General features: G+C 39.5%; 1 protein-coding gene across 3 annotated transcripts in view; it reads left to right on the top strand.

Annotated features, from left to right (window-relative positions):
- Nucleotides 1-3,897: 3,897 nt before the first annotated feature.
- cnksr2a (connector enhancer of kinase suppressor of Ras 2a) overlaps nucleotides 3,898-19,375 on the top strand; it is a 99,841-nt gene continuing 84,363 nt past the window's right edge. For 2 of the 3 annotated variants that reach the window (XM_005932159.2, XM_014336754.2), the window contains exon 1: nucleotides 3,899-4,474. In XM_005932159.2, coding sequence (XP_005932221.1) covers nucleotides 4,411-4,474 — 64 coding nt within the window. In that variant the 5' untranslated portion in view covers nucleotides 3,899-4,410. Of the gene's footprint in view, nucleotides 4,475-19,375 lie in introns of all 3 variants that reach the window. The other variant, XM_042224894.1, reaches the window with a different exon arrangement.

Below are 19,375 nucleotides of genomic sequence, written 5' to 3'. Positions count from 1 at the left end.
AGTTGCTGCTGTTACAGGTCTTTTACCTCTAATTTAACAGTGATATAAAATGATTTCATTAAAAGAAAATTAATATTCTGCCATAAAACAGGTGTCAGATTCCAAAAATAATTCTTTCCATTGACAGTAGATATATTTCAGTGGTTATTCATAGCCACCATCCACCGCTAATGTTTTAATTTGCTTTTAATGTGTTGTTGTGTTCTACGGGGACTACACTGTTAAAATTCTATGCTAAAACACTGTGCATGTATCAGTTAGGTGCTTGACAAGGCTAACTGATACAGCTTGAAATAAAATATTAAATGCACTTTTGCTCCACCCAGCTTTGGCCCAGAGAAGACATTGGTGTTTCTGGATCACATATGGCTTATTCTTTCCATGATAGGGCTTTAATCTGGATTTGTGGATGGCATAGTGAGCTGTGTTCACAGACAATAATTTCTGGAAGTGTGCCTGAGCCAATGTAGTTATTTCCATGAAAGAATCAATGCCGGTTTTAATGCTAACTGGGTGTCCAAAGATCGTAGGCATCCTATACTCATTTTAAGTCTTTCCCCTTGCATACGGGATTTCTCCATATCTTTGTATGTTATTATTTGCTATATATTTGTATATGATGATATATTCACAAACTTGCATGTCGAGGAGCATTATTCTGAAAATTTTAGAAGCATTTGCTTGAAAATTGGTGAACTCCTTTACGTTACAATGCACTAACTGTAAAACAAGAATGACTACATGGTATGGTTTCACCTGTTCTCCATGTGTATGTGCCTCCAAGAGATAATTAAAAAAATGTGCAGTAGCACTGAAAACTGACTGGTCATGGTGGAGAAGATGATCTTGAATGGGAGTGCTTTGAATCATTGTTGTGATCTGGCACTGTATAAATAAAAATGAAGTGAAGTGAATTGACATACAACAGTTTGGCTGCTTCAAAATGGTTATATAATAGTATAACAATATACTGTGTTTTATTATAGGTCACATATTACATGTGTATTAATATGAGGGTGTATTGTGTGTATAAAATATGATAAGCCATGAGTTTTTCAAAACTAAACTGAAGGACATTAGTGCTTTAGTTTGTGAATTTTTTTCATGACCATATATTCCCCTTTTCACTTCCTCATCCTCATTGTGTGAATCTGTAGATCCTTAGCTGAATGATATTCTGCTATCACCTTACAACAGAACAGAAACTCACAGTAAAGCATCAAAAGATAAATTATGAACAATACTGCTTTGAAGATAAAACTCTTTTAATGAACTCCATCCCAGATATTTAGAGGCTGTTTCACAAGACTAAGATACTAAACTTACTCAGGTCAGATCTTCTTAAATCAATAGGAGGCACTGGCACTTACTGGGTCCAAATGATAGAAATATGTCACTACTCAAACTTAAACCTACACGTTGTGACTTGACTCTGTCATGTGTGTAAGTGCATATGAATGTATAGGTGAATACTACCCAAGCTCAGGTAGTTGTTTTCCCTAGATGGTTTAAAGATGGATACTGAAGGGCATCATCAAGTAAGTAAGTAGTTAAGTATTTTTAATTAATTAAAGTAATTAGAATTTTAATCCGATAATGTTGTTACATGAATTTCAATCTCGTGCTTTCAGTTTTCAGTAGTTTGACTATTTCATTTTTCTAGGTAAACACATGGGAGTGTGAACAATACAAATGAGACAGAACTAAGAGGGGAAACTGAAAAAGGGGAAATTTCCTTGTGGTGACATTAATTTGTCTCATTTTTCCACCAACTTCTGCAATTTTTCTCTTTCATTTGTCGGGCTTCCAGTAAGTCAGCCAGTAAGTCGCTTTTAATCCACATCAGTTACACTTTTCACCAGCAGATGTCTCTGTTGCGTTACGAAATCTTGACTCTCATCTCACTGGTTGTCTTCAGTGAATGTGCAAACGTCAGCCTACAGTAGGAGGTGAGGCAGCAGTGAATCAGATCATCCAGCACTTCTTTATAGCTGGAATGAGCGTGCACAGCACTTGTAAAGGGTTGGAAAGTTATGTAGGTAGATATCTGGCACTAATACAATGTAATTACTAAATTAATAATTAGATTTAATAATTTCATTTGTGACTCCAGTAATTCCTCCAGTTTCCAGCAAAATCCGGAGTAGGACATTGAATTTTTACTGCACAAGCTTGTCACAGTCAGCTGATCTGTATTAAGGTTAAAATAAAACTAAACTAAAAGATAAACTAAAGAAAGGATATAAAGCAATCAGCTCACCCTAAAGGTAGAAACAAAAGAATACCTCATGACAGATTTTACCTACTTATATGTGAACTCTTTCTGGAAAATTCTCCTTTTTCAGTTTTAAGCACTTCTTGCATTTTAGTTCTTCTTCTTTCTCCTGTAGGGGTCGCCAAAGAGGATCATCTATCTCCATCACACCCCATTTCAACCTATACCTAGCACCCTCTTCCATCACACCAACATCTCTTTATGAGCCACATGCTTGACTGAAATTTTATGCCTGATGGCCTTTCTGATGGAATTAAGGGCTGGGACCGGAGTACACTGGCTTCTACATAGATGCCAGTAACAGAACTAATTGTGCTTTTCTACCAGAAAAGTTTTGGTTTTATAGATCTATTCATGTTTTACAGTTTTATATGGTTTTATTTGAAGATGGTTTTCACTTACTTGTTTTTCCAGGTTGTGTGCTTGACTTTCCTCTTTATTTAAGGAAACACACAGAAGAGTTCACATTGAGGTTCTGTGCTCTTGGAAATGCCCTCTGATGAAACCACCAGTTACATTGCAATTCGATGAAGGCATAAATGTGGCTACATGAGAACTTGGACAAATAAAACCAGTCATGGAAACCACTAAGAATAACTGATCCCAATACTATTTGAGGTGGTATCTATGCTTATTCAGGACTGGATTCGAGTGTTAGAGCAGGCTTTCATGTTCGATTTGTCTTAACCCCTTAGCAGTCCTATTAGTCCCCTAAACCATCCAATGTCCCGTGGGCGGTACGTCCGACTGCTAACAGTTTAAGCTTGTCTTGCATTGCACATAAACTTTTGCCCATATATTTTGTATGTCAATATATTTATTAATTGTTTTTTAAACTTATGAATAAACTTACTTACTAAGAAATCTAATTCAGTTACACATTAGCAAGGATGTAGGCTGTGTTGCTCCTGGTTCTGCATTGGTGGAGTTGTCCCTAAACAAATCCACTACTGTAATTTGTCTGGAGCAGAAATGTCTCAGAACTTGGAAAAAGATCATGCTTGAAGTGTTTCCAGCCTCACCTGCACTCTCTTTAAGATTATCTGAAATTGTCCAGGAACAAGTTTTAAGAACACTGCAAAGAAACAGCTGCAAGAGTCAAAATAAAGACTATAAATCAATTTGTATAATGTTAATTTAAATGTTCCAGTTTAACCCACATACAACCTATATTTACTTATTTAAAAAAGTGTAGGTCTTGTACTCTTCCAGTCAAGCAAATATGGTGTAAATGTAAAACAAGTGTGTGCTCAACATCTACATGGAGGATTTCAAGGCAGAGAGAAAGATAAATGGTTTGAGGGGGCAGAGAAACGATCTTTGGAGTGGAGGTGGAGCGGTTGGCTGAGGATTCATTAAGTTTCCTCACACAGCAGCTGGAGCAGAAAGTGTGTAGGTACCCCATGCTGACTCTCCCTCTCTCTGTATGTAACACAATGTCTCTCTATCGAAGACACGTTCTTATTAAATATCTTCTGGGAATATCTCCTCCCTCAATCATATCTGCATGACTATCGCTCCGGTGGGAAATACACTGACGTGCGCGCGGAGCCACCCACAGAGCGCGTGCACGGATTAATCATATCTGGAAAAGAGAGAGAGAGAGAGAGAGAGAGAGAGAGAGAGAGAGAGAGATGCTGCCGGCTTTAAGTCCGGTGTGACTTATCTATCCTACACTGCTGCTGTCGGTAACGGAGCGGCTGCGCACACACCTACACACACTCCTCTCTCTCGCTCTCTTTACAGTACCACACACACACACACACACACCGGAGCGCAGGAGCGGACTAGCGCACTAGGAAGAAGGGAGAGAAGAGAAACAGAGAGAGGCGACACAAGTCAGACCGGCTCGAGCAGGGGAATGTGCCGGATTCCACTGCGCACACACACGGGCTGTCCCGCACTGAGGGCTCCACTGCGTTAACGGGGACGACACAGGGCTGATACTGAGGCAGCGGGACCAGGACCAGAGAGGGACAAAGTAAAAAAAAAAAAAAGTAGTCACCTGGCTGCGGAGGAAATTAGAGAGGGAGGGGAGTGGAGGAGGGCGGGAGGTGTACCCGCCTCACAGAGCCTTGTTCTGGGGGTAACGCCACTGCTTGCGCGCAACGGAGAGTAAGCGCAAAGTTTCCTCGATGGCGCTGGTGATGGAGCCAGTGAGCAAATGGAGCACAAGCCAGGTGGTGGACTGGATGAAAGGTGGGCAGCAGAAACACACGCACAGACACGCACACACACACACACACACACATAAATACAACGATACAGACACGCGCACGTATTATGCACACGATTCATTTTTAAATTACACAGCTGGAACGCGTTCGCACACGGACCCGCACACACAAATACTGTCTCTGATCACGACTGGACATTCAGGCAGGGGAGATAAGAGGCTGACAAGTTGATTTGTTGTGTGGGAGGTGTGTGTGTGTGTGTGTGTGCCGATGCATCAGCCAGGCACCTGATGATCAGTGGGCAATGATGTAATGTGTGAGAGAGTGACAGCAGGAGAAACAAACTTCCTTGCTTAGAGCAGGGGCGGGTGTAGAAACTTTTGAAAGGGGGAAAGGGGGCAGATCGACTGCTTACCTCCTCAGGCTGCTTCAGGCGAAATCGGGAATACATCAGAATTCATCCTGCTTAGTTTCAAATGGCACACCTGTTAGTTCAACTAATCAACATCTTGTGAGAATCTACTAGCCGTGAAGGTCACAGCTGCAGGCATGTGTAAGGTGTGAGGGTAGACAGGGATAGATGCCAAACTGTGAAACATGGCAAGAATATACTGACTGCTCGCTAGGTGTCGCTCTCCTGTGGTTCATTGATCTGAATGATTCGGAGGTTAGTTAGCCCATAATAGAAGGTGGCAGGCAGATGGCTCAACCAATCTGCCTTTTGTAAACACTTCCCAAGAATTAAGTCACAGAGTGTTTTGCAAACAGACTGTATATAGAGGATGGATGTAGCTCTGGTGCCATCACCCTGTGATAAAGGAGGCCCCACTCTGAAGCTTCAAGCTTTGCCATCTGGGTGTTTGAAGACTGATGGGTGAATCTGTCTGAGAAACACAGGCAAACCGCTCCAGTGGTAGCAACTTGTTAACTTGTCCCACCCTAAAACATACCCTACTATATCCTCCTTTTTGCATCTAATGGGGTCAACAATTTCCAAAATGAATATCAAACTAGCTTTTGAGATTACGAATTCATCAGAAAGTGTTTTCTGAGGAACTGAGGGGTGTTTCTGCTTTGATTCATGGATAATATAAAATACAGCTTAAGCCACTGTAACATCAACCACTGGAACAAAAGACATCAGTACTGGAAGATTCCTCTCTCTTCGCTGTAAAATAAAGAGATACAGGAAATCATTTGCACCTACAACCATCAGGCTTTTCAGTTCTCATGCTAATAATAGATGAGCCAAGGCTCTTTGGCAAATATCTCACTTTTCAGAACTGGTATATTTATCCATCTCTTATATACAGTCTGTGCTCTCCGCATATGGCTCATAGGACTGGTTGAAGTTATCCAGTGGATGTAACTTGTGGCAGTCATCTTGTTCAACCAATCACCTGTAATTAAAAAAAATGTGATTCCTAAAAACTTTCCGGGGACAATTCCCAAAATGTTCCTATGTAACAAACAATCTATTTCACTAACTCATTTGCAGCTTATTCTGAAGTCACTGCTTGACTCAGTGTCACTATTTACTCAGATGTGATATGGAGTCTTCCTACTAATGGGGACACTTAGAAATAGCGCTATCTCCGTTTGGTTATCTAAGTTACGCAAAGGATTTTGTTGCCACTGTGTTCTGTGGAGGAAAGTTTGCATATCGGCACATATCAGGTAGCAAATATGCATATACAGTAGATCTGTGTTTGGCACACTAGATAGTTCTAGCTCTAGCTCTTGTCTCAGAGACATATTTTTAACCAACTTTGCAGCATTTCAGCAGCATCACGTCCCTCTGTGTCATTGTTTTGTGCATCTCTGTGTGTACTCACATTTTGGCCCAGGCAGGAGGTGCGAGCTCGATATCACGTCACCACCCGCAGGGTTACTGCTGACTCTGGTTGCAGATGATGTACCAAAAATCACAAAGGAAGAGTGCGTGCTTTTAGGATATTTTGGCTTCACTTTGTTTGGTGTGAACAAGCAGTAAAATGCTGTCTATCTCACTATTGAACATAGCTATAATGCTAATGCAAACATTTCACAGGCTCTTATTTTGACAGTAGCTCCTTAATAAATAAGTTTTGTTTCTTTTTGTTGAATCAAGAAGCGCTGCACCTTGGGTTAAACAAATCTGCACCTTTGGCTGCTAATTATGACCCACGCAGAGCTTTTGCAATGCACCACATGCACACTAATCACATACATCACTGTTTCTTGCAGACTGGTTGTAACTTTAAAGATGTAATTCCTGTCGACTTTAGAGCTATTAAAATGAGATTGGTGAATACAGAGCAACAGAACAGCATCTTTAAGAAAAAAAAGACACAAGTTAAACACAAGCGCAAAACTTTAAGCCTGAGTGTTTATCCAAAAATGTAATTACGTTTTGTTTATAAGAGTGCTGGTGATACCTTGGAGTGATCAGACTAGAGATTATCGTCATGCATAATTCAGTAGCCGGGCTGATTAGGTCTGTACCCAGGGGCCTGTGTGAGCATTGTAAAACTCTCTTGCACACAAAAAGAAATGGCTACTGTGCATTTCCCAGATCCCACACAGTGTGACGGCTTATTTTGGCTGCAGCTCGTTGCAGACATTGACGTATTCCAAATTCTGTTTTGATGTATGATCATTTAATCGCTTCTAAACATGAAGGGTAAACAAGTTACAGCTTTGGTGTTTCTAAAGTTACTGTCCCTTTAGGCTCAGGTTGTCTGCACCAATAATAATTTGTTCAATTTTTGCACTTAATTCTCATGAAATAACTCGTTTAGGTTCTGAATGCATGAATAATACTGGCCCAGCTTCCCCAAAACCACATGCCAGGAGGAGACCACGCCAAAGACCAGTCCATTAATCACTTTAATATGTGAATAACTAATTTAATTTGAATTAATGGCCAACTTTGGTGCAATAGGGACAAGTGCCTTGTAGAAACTGATCACTTTGGCTAAAATACAAAAAAATATATGAAGGTCATACAGGACTTTTTAAATTGGTCCATCCAATTTGTTAAGTCATTGATAAATTAAAGTGGGTTATGATTCTTAACTTTAGTGTTAATCAACTCTTCTATCATATGGTAGCTGTCAATGTTTTAACGCTAAACACGGTTCACAGCCGAGCTTTGCGGTGATTTATGGGGCTCTAAAACAGAAGTGAGGGTTTTATCATTAAACTCTCACTCCACCCAAAATCTCTGTTTTAGAGCGAGACAATAAAGGAGCTTGTAAAACGTCTGCAGTTTGCGCCTCTGACATGTTCAGCATGGTTTCACAGCAGTTACAGTGGACTGCAATGGTGATGGTTCACTAACCCCGCACCTTACAGAGCAGAAATGAGGTCTGGAGCAGAACACAAATGACTCGCTGATGGTCGAGAAGAAGAATTGTCTTAACCCTTCTCACCCTTGAGACCACTGTACCCCAAACCAGCTGTAACTGTAATTAAATTGGAACTATTGTGCTTTTCCTTTTTCTCTCTCTCATATATATTCTGTCACAATGGTGGATGCTCATATCAAACATGGTCACAATTTCATTTATGTTCAACAGCCCAGACTGTTTGAACCTTCCACTGACTCAGTCTTGGTAGGCTGCTGTTCACACGCTAATTTACATTTTTGATTAGGAAAAATTATAAATGTTAAAACGAAAGTAGTAAAAAAAACTATCAGTACTTTTAAAGGAGAAGAAGATTTGTGAACTCTGCTTCAGCTTAGGCAGAGTGCACGAGCAGCAGAGTAACAAGCAGCAGCTCAGGTGAATGATGTTTTTTGCACACGTGCAACATGGCTCTTGTGGTTTATTTCCACACATAGTAAGAAGAAGTAAGAAATACCATCTGTTACTTGTAACTTTCTATATAAGTGATAATTTTATATGTAAATATAGGCAAAATTTTTAACCTGCAGTTATAGTTGTTTTGTCAGATGACATCATGGTTATGGAATGAAGCTATTTAATATTTAATGCACTTAATTGGATGACAGAAACTTTTGGCAAATATTCCCTGTTGATTGCTATGGAAGCTCTATATAGGGAACGTACTATATTTCCATAAAGATACAATCCTATATAGAAGTATAATAAAAAAAAAATGCTTCCGTTTGAGATGATGAAACGAGTTAGTTTTAGGGACTCACTTCCTTTTCTGTCTTACATATTTTTGTACATATTGTTCTACATGTTAAGCTGTTCTAGCAGTGAAGGTCTTTTCAAAATTTGAAGTCGTGACCTTAGATTAGCATCAAAAATGCCAACATCAATCTTCCAAACAGGCCATTATAAAAAACTCAAACATGAGAATCCTTAAGTACCTACTGAATGACCTTTAAATTTGACCTATTGACCGTTTCCAGCCTCTTCAAGCCTTTTCCCCCCTGCTTTAATGCCAAGATGCATCATCGCTCCCTGTTTTCTCAAACTCAGATCACAAAACACAGCCCACCTTCCAAATGCACTTTGAGAAATGACTAATGATAACTAATATTAGTAATAATTGTTATTCATCATGTCTGTTTGATGCACGAAAAGCAGGTCAGGGAGACCATTGACTCATGCGGCAATAAAATGCTTATTGAAATGGCAGCAAAAATGTATTTACATGATGCACTGTGTCAGTTCTTGGAGGCACGTTGTTGGATGGGTTATTGGTTGGTCATGTGCATATGGCATGTTTTTATATGTGCGTCTGAGTGTGTGTGTGTGTGTGTGTGTGTGAGCGTGTGGGAGGATGGTAACTTGTTCGTCTCAGACCGTCTGTGCACAACAGCTGACAGACGAGCACACCCGTTCTGAACAGAAGGCTCCACCCGAGTCCTCGGACATTTGCAGCAACACACACACACATGCCATGCCTTAGTGTGGTATTCAGTTCATGCCGGGTCTCTCGGGTGTGTCTGTGGCGACAGAGGGAAACATGATAGCGTGCTTCTGTGTGTGTGTATGTGTGTGTGTGTACAGTAACATGTACAGATCACATATGCCAAAGGGGCCAAAAGGTCTGGGTATTGTTGACTTGGCAACAGTGCAGCATTGGCACGACAGATACTAAAACAATATGGGAGTGGTGCACTTCAATAGTAACGTGAGCACTTTCGCCACATTGATGGGAATGCTGGGAATCTTTGCCCACGTCGTGTTATGTTATCATCTGGTCACACACTGAGATGGGGAGAATTTCACCTCATTTCCCTTGCATGAATTTGGTCGCTAGACTTGGAAATCAGCAGTGAAATTGGCGTGACAGCATGCGAGCACATCTGATGACACCACTTGGCATGAGAGAAAGCTGCCAGAGTGATAGTCACAGCCTTTAGGATCAGTGGATTTTGGGTCTGTGGGCTTGATATGTCTCGGCTTAAGGTGAGGCTCACGAGTACTGAGCTTACATCAGAAAAAATAAATCCAGAGTGAATATGCGGCTCTCGGGGAAATCATTTCAACTGTTTTGTTCTCTCAGAGGCTGAAAAGTTCAAGCAAGCTTCTGAAATTTGCAACGGCACGAATCAGCTCTGGTTCAGGGCATGTACTGAAGCAGCGGTAATGCTCAGTGACATTCACTGCATCAATTAATGTTTTGCTAAATGATTTCTTAACTCAATCAAGCACAATATTAACATAACAAATTAGAAAAATAAAATCAAAATGTGACATTTAAAAAGCCCCCTTTTTTAAATAGCTACTAATTTATGCAAACACTTTGGTACAATTGCATTACAATAGTTTTAAATCGAATAACTGGCAGATGGAGATAGAGGCTTGTAATAGTGCTCTACATGGACCGTTAAAGGAGACTTCACTGCCCTGTGTTATATAGTTTCAGCCTTTCCATTATGGATAAAAATAAATAAATAAAAACAAATAGAATGAAAAAATAGAAACAGGTTTCATATTTAAAAAAACCTTTGCTAGTTGTCTTTTAAAAAGGATTTGCTGGAGACAAAAAAGGCAGCCAGGGAGAACCAGTGGAGTTAATGCTAGCTTTAATAGCTACAGTAGGTAGATACACAGCAGCTGGTGAAAGCAGTGGTTTCCAGCTATAAATGAGTCACTCTCTTCTGTCTACCGCTGCCTAAAATCAAAGATTTACTTTTTCTTTTTATGAAGGAGGAGTCTTCATAAAACTTTGGGCAATGAAGGAATATGCCTTCTAAAGGCCATCACAGACCAATCGTGATACAAAAAAGCAACACAAAATTCAGAAATGTTCACATAGTGATTTGTATTTTAACGTATGTAGACACCGAAAGTGTTACATTTGTGTGGAAAATCCTCAAAAAATGGACTGCGAAATAAAATGGAGTTGACAACAAATGATGATGAGCTGGTCCTGATGTTTCTAAATAAGAAGAAGTGCTAAAACAAAAAAGGGATTTATGACAGTTTTAGCTGTGTGGTGGGAGCTCTGTCTACTTTTTATCATTGTAAAGATGTACTAGTTAGTATATCTAGTGTGAACAGTATGTCTAATGTGAACTAGCATGGCTAGAATGAGCAGAGATAATGTTATTGTGGCCACGTGGGAGTGAGCTGTTAATAAAGCCATGATGATTTGAAACTTGCAGAGAGAAAGCTTATTAAAGCACATTTGATGGCAAAATTGACGAACTTGTGAAGTGGCTTCATAAATGTAAAAAAAAATCCTGTTTAATTTTGAAATTGTTCACCTTGTTCTTCTTCCTCCATTTTTCTTCCTACCAGTCTTCTGTCAAACTGTGCCCCCCATCCACTAATTACTCACCTAACATACAGCCATGCTTATGTTTGTTACCTTTCCTATTTTCTCAGCCTATCAGTCAGGCCAGAGTTTTGACTGATCCGTGAGTTTTGAACTGTTTTTGGACCTCTTGGCTTCCTCTTTATTATTATGTTTGCTAAATGGACCTCCAACCTGTCTGTGATGCCAGCAGTAAAAGTAAGATACAACTGTCCTTCTTTGTATGCCAAATCCATCCATCCATTCTCTTGCCAAATCTGTTGTTTTGAATTTGCTGTTGATTCATTTGTGCCCAAACTATATTAAAATATTTGAGTTTTCTGGTTGAAACTTTTTTATTAATAAAATGGAAACTGAAAGTCAGAGGCTTCTGGGTGTACTGCCATGCAGCTTGACACAGATTGGTGTTCTGTTTATTGATTATTACATTTCTAAAGATAGACTAATTTCTTTGCCTTTGCATTGCCTAGAGCAAAGTTCCATTCTCCTTGCTTCACGTGGATTCTTCCACTGACTTTTCATGCATGAGTTTTGGTTTTTTTTTCTTCTTTTTTCTTGGATGGGGGAGTTATTTTTATCTTGCCTAATTACTGACTGATGTGATGGGGAGGACTTGGAGTAGATGTAATATTCAAACAGCGTTCAACAAGAAGCAAAACTGTATTTACAGGAAGAATTTCTTTATTTTATTTCCCCATTGCAAAATCTTCCCAGATGACACTGGGATTCAAATGGGCAACTTTCCGATAATAAACTCACTTTTAACTGCTGTTTCTCTTTTTCTTTTTTTTTCTTCTTAACATCCTGAATTTACAAATCCCGGGAACAGAGCGAGCATTCGTCTGGCTTTTATTGTTACCGAAGCTTTAGAGCCCTTGGAACAGATGACACATAACCCGACTGGGAGGGCCGGCTCTTTTATAGGACTCTTGAACATCCCAGAAGTCAGTGCAAAATCTAGCTTTATTACTCGCGTGTGCGTATGACAGAGAGAAAGAGGGTGTTTGTGGGAGTTTGGCTCGCCTGTTGTTGTGAAAAGTGTGCCTCTGTGGGAGTCAAGTGTGTGAGTCAGCTATGAATCACACGTTGTGTACCAGTTAAACCAAGCACACACATGATCTTGCTCCTTCTCACACATGGACATGTATGCAGTACATACAGGGATGGGAGTGCATGACTGTTCAGAAAGAAACCGTTATACAACAAACCTACACAGAGACTTGCACCTAGCTTGTGACTCAATTTAAAAAAAAAAGAAAGTTGGCCGAGTACATTTCAGGATTTTTACTAAATATACTGTAGATCAGTGATTCACCACACGGGCACTTAATGGTACTTCTGCACTTCCAAGTGGAGCGCCTAATTACTGTGGTGTAATTCAGCTAATTCGAAAAATGCCAAAATTAGACTTTAAATAAAAAATAAATAAATACACATATAGAGCCACCCGAGACATCAGCAGGAAATTTGTTAAGTGAATAATAGCAGCAGACCAACAATAATGAAACCTAAATATAAAGGTTGAGGTGTGGTTAGGAGAAAAAAAGTCTATAACCGCATAGACTGTACTTAAAAGATAGACGCAGCCACCATGATTTCACCTGCTGCTTTGTGAACTCTGTCCTGGGCACCACCACCTTGTTGTAGCAACTTATCAATCGCATGTACTGTGACGTCCAGTGTTGGTCAAGTTACTTGAAAAAAGTATTCAGTAACTAAATACTGATTACTTCCCAAAAAAAGTAATCCCGTTACTTTACTGATGACTTATTTTCAAAAATAATTAGTTACTTAGTTACTTTTTAAAACATTATTTATCCCCTAAATAGGTAATAAAGCAATAGATCTTTCAGCCCAGTTCTACTTTTTCTGCATAATCCATCATACAAAATGTAATCAAATGAAAAAGTCTCTTTTTAAAACTTGTTTTATTAGTTTTGATCTTTTAACTTTATGCATCAAGCAAACATTAAATTATATGCAACATTCTCTTTTTTTTGGGTCACATTTTTGAATTTATTTTAGACTTTATTCAGTCCGCACAGGGCCAGAGTTTACATACAAACTGAAATATACATATCTACATATCTCTACACATCATTGCACAAGCACTTAACAACAACACAACAATAATGTACTTCAGTAACATACCTCATAACTCATAACTGTTCACTGTCAGTCTGCACACTGCTGATTTGCACTACCTTTTTAATTTTTTTTTTCAATATATTTTGTATTGATTTTATAATTGAACAGTATACAACAATCACCTTCAAGAGAACACAATAGAAGGTGGACAGCAAGTCAACAAGGTGGTAATACAGCATACATAAATGTTAAAACTGAGTACATTTCACTTAAGTTTATTCTTCAAGCTAATGACTGGTTGCCAAATCTTATAAAACACTCTCTCGGTTAGACAAGGTAAACTCAATTTTCTCCAGGTGGAGTACATTTCCAAATTCTCTCAACCACATTTCAAAGGTAGGAGGTTTATCAGACTACCAGCAGAGAAGTATCAGCTTTCTAGCCACAAGTGTAGTCATTGACACAACCTGCGTCTCTGTCTTGTCCCTTACCCATCCGAGTTCAGACACCCCGAGCGATGCTGCAAAGGGGATACATGGGACCTCCCTGCCAATGGCTTTGGTCAGAAAATCAAACCGATGATTCCAAAAAAGCTGTAGTTTTTGGCATTGAAAGAAAAGGTGAGATAAAGTTCCTCGATCACTTGAACACTTAACACAGAGGGCTGAAACGTTCTTATATTTTTTTTCACTTTAGTTGGAAAAAAATGCAACCTATACACAACCTTGAATTGGATCAGATTATGTCTAGCATTTATAGAGCTAGAATATATATTCTTAATGCACTCTTGCCAAACATCATCAGTAACATCCACCCCCAGTTCTTCCTGCCACTGCTCCCTAAAAGTATCAGATGAAGGACTGTATATATCTAGTAAGGCCCTGTAAAAGTACAAAATTCTAGTCCAATTGATAAAAAAAATCACCAAATCCAAATTTGGATAATACAGTAAACAAATACGGCCACTCGACCTGATCAAAAGCTTGTTCAGCATCCAAATCTATTACCACAGAATCATCTGAACACCTAGCAGGACTATATATGAGATTAAATAATCTACGCAAACTAAAATAAATGTAGCGGTTAGGGATAAACCCTGTTTGATCTGGATGTATAAGTTTAGCAATATGATGTTTAAGGCGGTTTGATAAAACTTTTGTTAATATCTTGGTCTCAACAGAAAGGAGAGATATAGGCCGATAGGACGAGACAGACACAGGATCGCGATCTTTTTTAAGAATCAATGAGATTACACCACGATGCAATGAACTTGGCAAAGAGACAGACAATTTTGAATAGTTAAACATGCGCAAAATTAGAGGGGCTAGCAATGAGGTGTAAGCTTTATAAAACTCTGCTCCGAAACCATCTGGCCCAGGGGCCTTATTATTTGACATCTGTTGAATAGCTGTCTTAATCTCATCTAATGTGAAGTCCGCCTCCAAATCTGCAACTGCCTCATCATCTAATTTTGGGAGATTACACTTTTCCAGAAAGTCCTCAATTAATGACTGACTCACAGAACTTTTATAGCTATAAAGATTATGATAAAAATCTCCAAAACAATCATTTATTTGTTGAGGGTTTCTAGTGGTCCACCCATGTTTGTTATTGATTGATAGTATAGTTTGTGATGCTTGTGTTTTTCTAAGTAATCTTGCAAGTAGCCTATGAGGCTTATCACCCAATTCAAACAATGTTTGCTTACACTTAGTGATTTGAAGGCAAACTTGTTTGCTAAGCAGAGAATTATACTCACACTTCAATTTAGTAATTTTGCCCAGTAATTCTATTGTGGGAGAGGATTGATAAGTTTGTTCTAGTTGCTGTATATTTGACTCCAGATCCTTCAAAGCCATTTCCTGGGATTTACGTTTAGCTGCAGAGAACGAAATAATGTGGCCTCGAATTACCGCCTTCATACTCTCCCAGAGAATTGCATCATTAACATCACCTTTATCCTTATCATTAACATAATCCAAAATGTGCTTCTCCAATTTCTTATGAAAGGTCTCATCTTTAAGCAGAGTTGGATCGAAGCGCCAGTTTCTTCTGTGTAAATTGGCTAAATCTGCTAAGTCCAGTGGGTTTCATTTCTCCGTCCCCTCCGCAACTCCAAGGATCCTGATATTCTGTCATCTTGACTGCAACTCGAGGTCATCCAATTTTTTGTGATGTAAATCGTATCCTTTCTGGAGCGAGTCACAGAGCGCCTCTAAAACGGCAATCCTCTCGTCATGCCCGTTTATAGCTTTCTCAATATCATGTATCCTCCCAGTTACAGTGGAAAGAGTGGTCTCCATAGCGTTCATCATGGTTGAAACAGTAGTTAATTTGCTATCAACCGAAGTCTCCAATCTAGAAATTGCACTCATTATGTTGGCTGACGTCAGGTTAGCTACTTGGGAAGTCACGGGGCTATTTGCACTTGGCTCCTCAGCTAGCGCGCGCTCGTTAGCCACACTCGCTGACTCACCTTGATCTTCTTCGATTTTTCACGGGCTTTTGAAGCTTTAGGTTTCATTATTATAAAGTATATACAAACGTCAGGACTCAACAGAAAGGTGTCAAAAAACAGATGGATATGAATAAAAAAATATAGGTTGGTTCGGAGCTCTTTCAAAAAACGTCTTACGCCATTGCTTCCTAACCACGCCCCCATATGCAACATTCTCTGACTGGAAGAAATTTGTTTAACATTTAAACCTACTTTCTGCACATTCCAGCACATAAAATAAAATCGTTTTTTGTGTTTACACTCACTCTTTCAAATAGATGCAAGTAAAACACAGCAGAAAATAAATGAAATCAAAGACTCAGCAGTCCCGTTGCCCTATTTTCACCTGTATAGTAGGAGTGGGGCAGGTGGAGGTTTGCCCTGGTGCAGGTGTGCCACAGTGGTCAGTGGAAGGATACGGCAGTTTGTCTGTGAATTATCCATTCTGTCGTAGCGCCCTCGGCGCTTGCTCGGACGTTTAGGGGTTTTTTTTGCTGTAAAAAGAAGTTTTCTCACCCACGGATTATGGACTTCGCATTTTGAAGCTTTGATCTTATTATTTTGGGTCTATGTTATTTTTTTGGAGCCATGCTTGGATAAGACAGTGTGAAGTTATCAGCTAGCTTGGTTACCAAGCTGCATCTATAAACTGTGTGGGTGAAATAAATAAAGACAAACACATCTGCTAATTAGACCCGAAGGAACAAACCAGTAAGATACTAGAAATACCAAAATTTAAGACAACTAGACTGAAGCTTAACCTTTGTAGATGGTCTTTCGAGCTATAATATTAGTCAGATAATCAGTGAAAACTAGTCTGAGGCTGTGGGGATCAACTCCCTTTTGGAGCCAACCTGACCAGGTTGATGGAGGAAGTGCAGTTTGTGGCACTTCTGCTTTGGCTTGATGTTTCAATCAGGAAGTAGCGGCTCCCTAAATTATTCTGTGTTTAATTATCCACTTTACTCTATGTGGTCCTCTGCAGAGCCTTCGAAGTAAAGATTGAGACCATAAACATAAGCAAAGTGCTTACTGAGGTTATAGGTCGAGAGTCATTATCTCATAAACACTTCTTTTTTTTACCCGGAGGCGTAATTAAAAAAACTTGCCTGCTGAATGCACTGGCTCCCCTGTTTTTTAAAAGTGCCAGAAGCATATTGGGCTACACCTACTGTATTAAAATTAAACACATCACATTATCATTGCAAATAAAGCATTAAAAAAAGATATTTGAATTGAGTAATTATACAATTCCCAATGATTAGAAAATCAGCCGGGTTGTGCTCATCCAGTTCTTTATTGATTCCCTCATTGAGTCCTGACTTTCTTCTTTCTGCTTTGGCTTTCAAATCCTCCCGTCCCACTCCTTTGTGCATGCAGAACTGCAGCGAGTTTGACATAATTTTAGTTGCAAATACTTTTCCATCATTTTATTTGTCAATTGATCTCCTCCACTCTGATTCACCCATACTATTACAGCTCAGCCAAAGACCGTATATAAAAATCTAGATAGATTCTGGATCTGAAAGTTTTTGTCTCCATCTCTAGTTTAAAAAGTTAGGAAATACAACACCATCTTCATGTTCCACCTTAGTGTCCAGGCTTTATCCACAACGTTGCCTTATGTACATTTATTTCACTTTCACTGGACACGATTGTGAAGGACCGAGCAGTGAAGGAAACTTAGGCACAGGTTAAAGTCCAAAAAAATGATTTTTTATTTAACCCAAAAAACATAATTGGTTAAATCATGCAAAAAGAATCAAAATCTTGGGCCCATAAAAGAGGTCAAAATAACAAAACTCTACTCAAATTTGACAACACTACTAATAACTCAAACAAACTGACCTAACTTAATGAGACAAAGGGGAAACTTAAATAGTGGCTGATCAGCCCACAAAAACAGGAGAAGGGGTAAAACACACAAAACATAACTAAACCAAACATAATGAACTCCAATTCCCCCCCATGGTCCCGAGTTATGGCACGAACCAATTTGCAGTCTTCCTTTAAAGCTTGCTCCGCCCCTTTTCCACCTCTTGGCTCCTTAATCAAGGGACTGGAACAGCTGCAACTAAGGTAACTCAGAAAACAAAAGATTAATCATACATAACAGTGTAAACTAAAATGTGCGCACTTATTTTAGAATGCAGTGTTATGTGGATATGTGAATTAACTCTAAACCAAAACCAGTTATTTATTGTCCTGTAAATTAATTCCTATATTTAAAGAAAGACAAATGTGAATGCAATGTTACTTATAAGCCTCTACATATGGTGGGTATTACCACTGTGTGGCTGTAAGTGCAGCCATCACAACAATGAAAAACATCTTTGTTACCATAAATATAACTGTAGTTCATTTAGTAGCCTACTGCTCATGTACATATTAAGTCTAGCAGGTATTGACCAAACTAAATTGTTTACCCTCTTCTTCCCTTCAGCTGACATGTTTGTGGGGGTTTATTTGACTGTTGCAGAATGAATTCCATACAGCAGTCATTATGCTGTGTATATTAACTGTGCAGATCTGCTTCACTTTCTCTCGTACTGCGTGGGCGTGTGTGCTCGTTGATGCCACTTACAATTTGACTCATCAGTATTCGGGGCATTCACACTCTCCCTCACTGCCAGTGATAAGCGATGCTGATTATCAGTGAACTTTTGCCACACAGTGCATCGCTCCCCTTCTGTTTTGCCTCTCGCTGCCTCTCTCAGCAATAGTAACACTTTGCCTGTGAGAGCCAACATTGTTTTAATCAGCTTCACATCTATTAAGAATCAGCTGCTATTAACACTCATTAAAACCTAAGTGGTGGAGGCAGGGCTTAGATATCTTACTTGAGTAAAAATAGCAAAGCCACAATGTAAAAGTGCACCGCCTGGTAATATAGTGCATGTTTTTAAAAAAAGGGTTTCCTTTACTGGAGGTAAAGGAACTAACTCAAGCTCCGAATCAGTGCTGCAATGGTTGCTTTCATAGCCAACTTATCATCCTCTGAGAGTAGGCAGGACGCAAACGCAGAATCAGAATGAAGTTTGTTGATTTATTTACAGTCTCTATGAACAGTTTTCAAGTAAACGCTCCGATAGACTCCACTCCGTCCTAAAGGTCAATACCGAAACAGATTTCTTTGTCCTCCCATTTGCGATTCCTCCTCGAGGAAAACAGGGCAGGCTCCTGGACAGAAGAGAGGGAGGTAAGAGGCGCACACACATAACAGATGAACAGACTTACTGAACAGAGGTGAGTATCTACCGTGACTCATTTATGCTCTGAAAGAATGACTGAAGGGAACAGACTAATAATCAGATGAGGACGCAGGTAAGATGATTGTTGCAGGTGCACCAAGCCGAAAGGTGGAGACCAAGACAATCCCGCCTCTGAACAGGTAGAGCGAGGTTACCACCCACACCCACACACAAGACAGATAGAGAGAGGGAGGGAGGGGAGAGAGAGTGAAGTGAAGTGAAAGAAATTTGCCGGAGAGCCCAGAGGAGTGGAGGACTATGACACAACAAGTACTGTATTCTATTTCATTTATTATTCATTTTAATAAAAGACTCACAAATGGAGTTGCTCAAAGGAGCTTGATATTGTAAAGAAAAGACA

The sequence above is a fragment of the Haplochromis burtoni genome, unplaced genomic scaffold (genome assembly GCF_018398535.1).
Source record: "Haplochromis burtoni strain Fernald_Lab_line unplaced genomic scaffold, NCSU_Asbu1 Contig_155, whole genome shotgun sequence".
NCBI classification, from domain to species: Eukaryota; Metazoa; Chordata; class Actinopteri; order Cichliformes; family Cichlidae; genus Haplochromis; species Haplochromis burtoni.
Note: the sequence above shows the minus strand (reverse complement) of the source record. Positions and strands in the feature narration are given on the sequence as shown.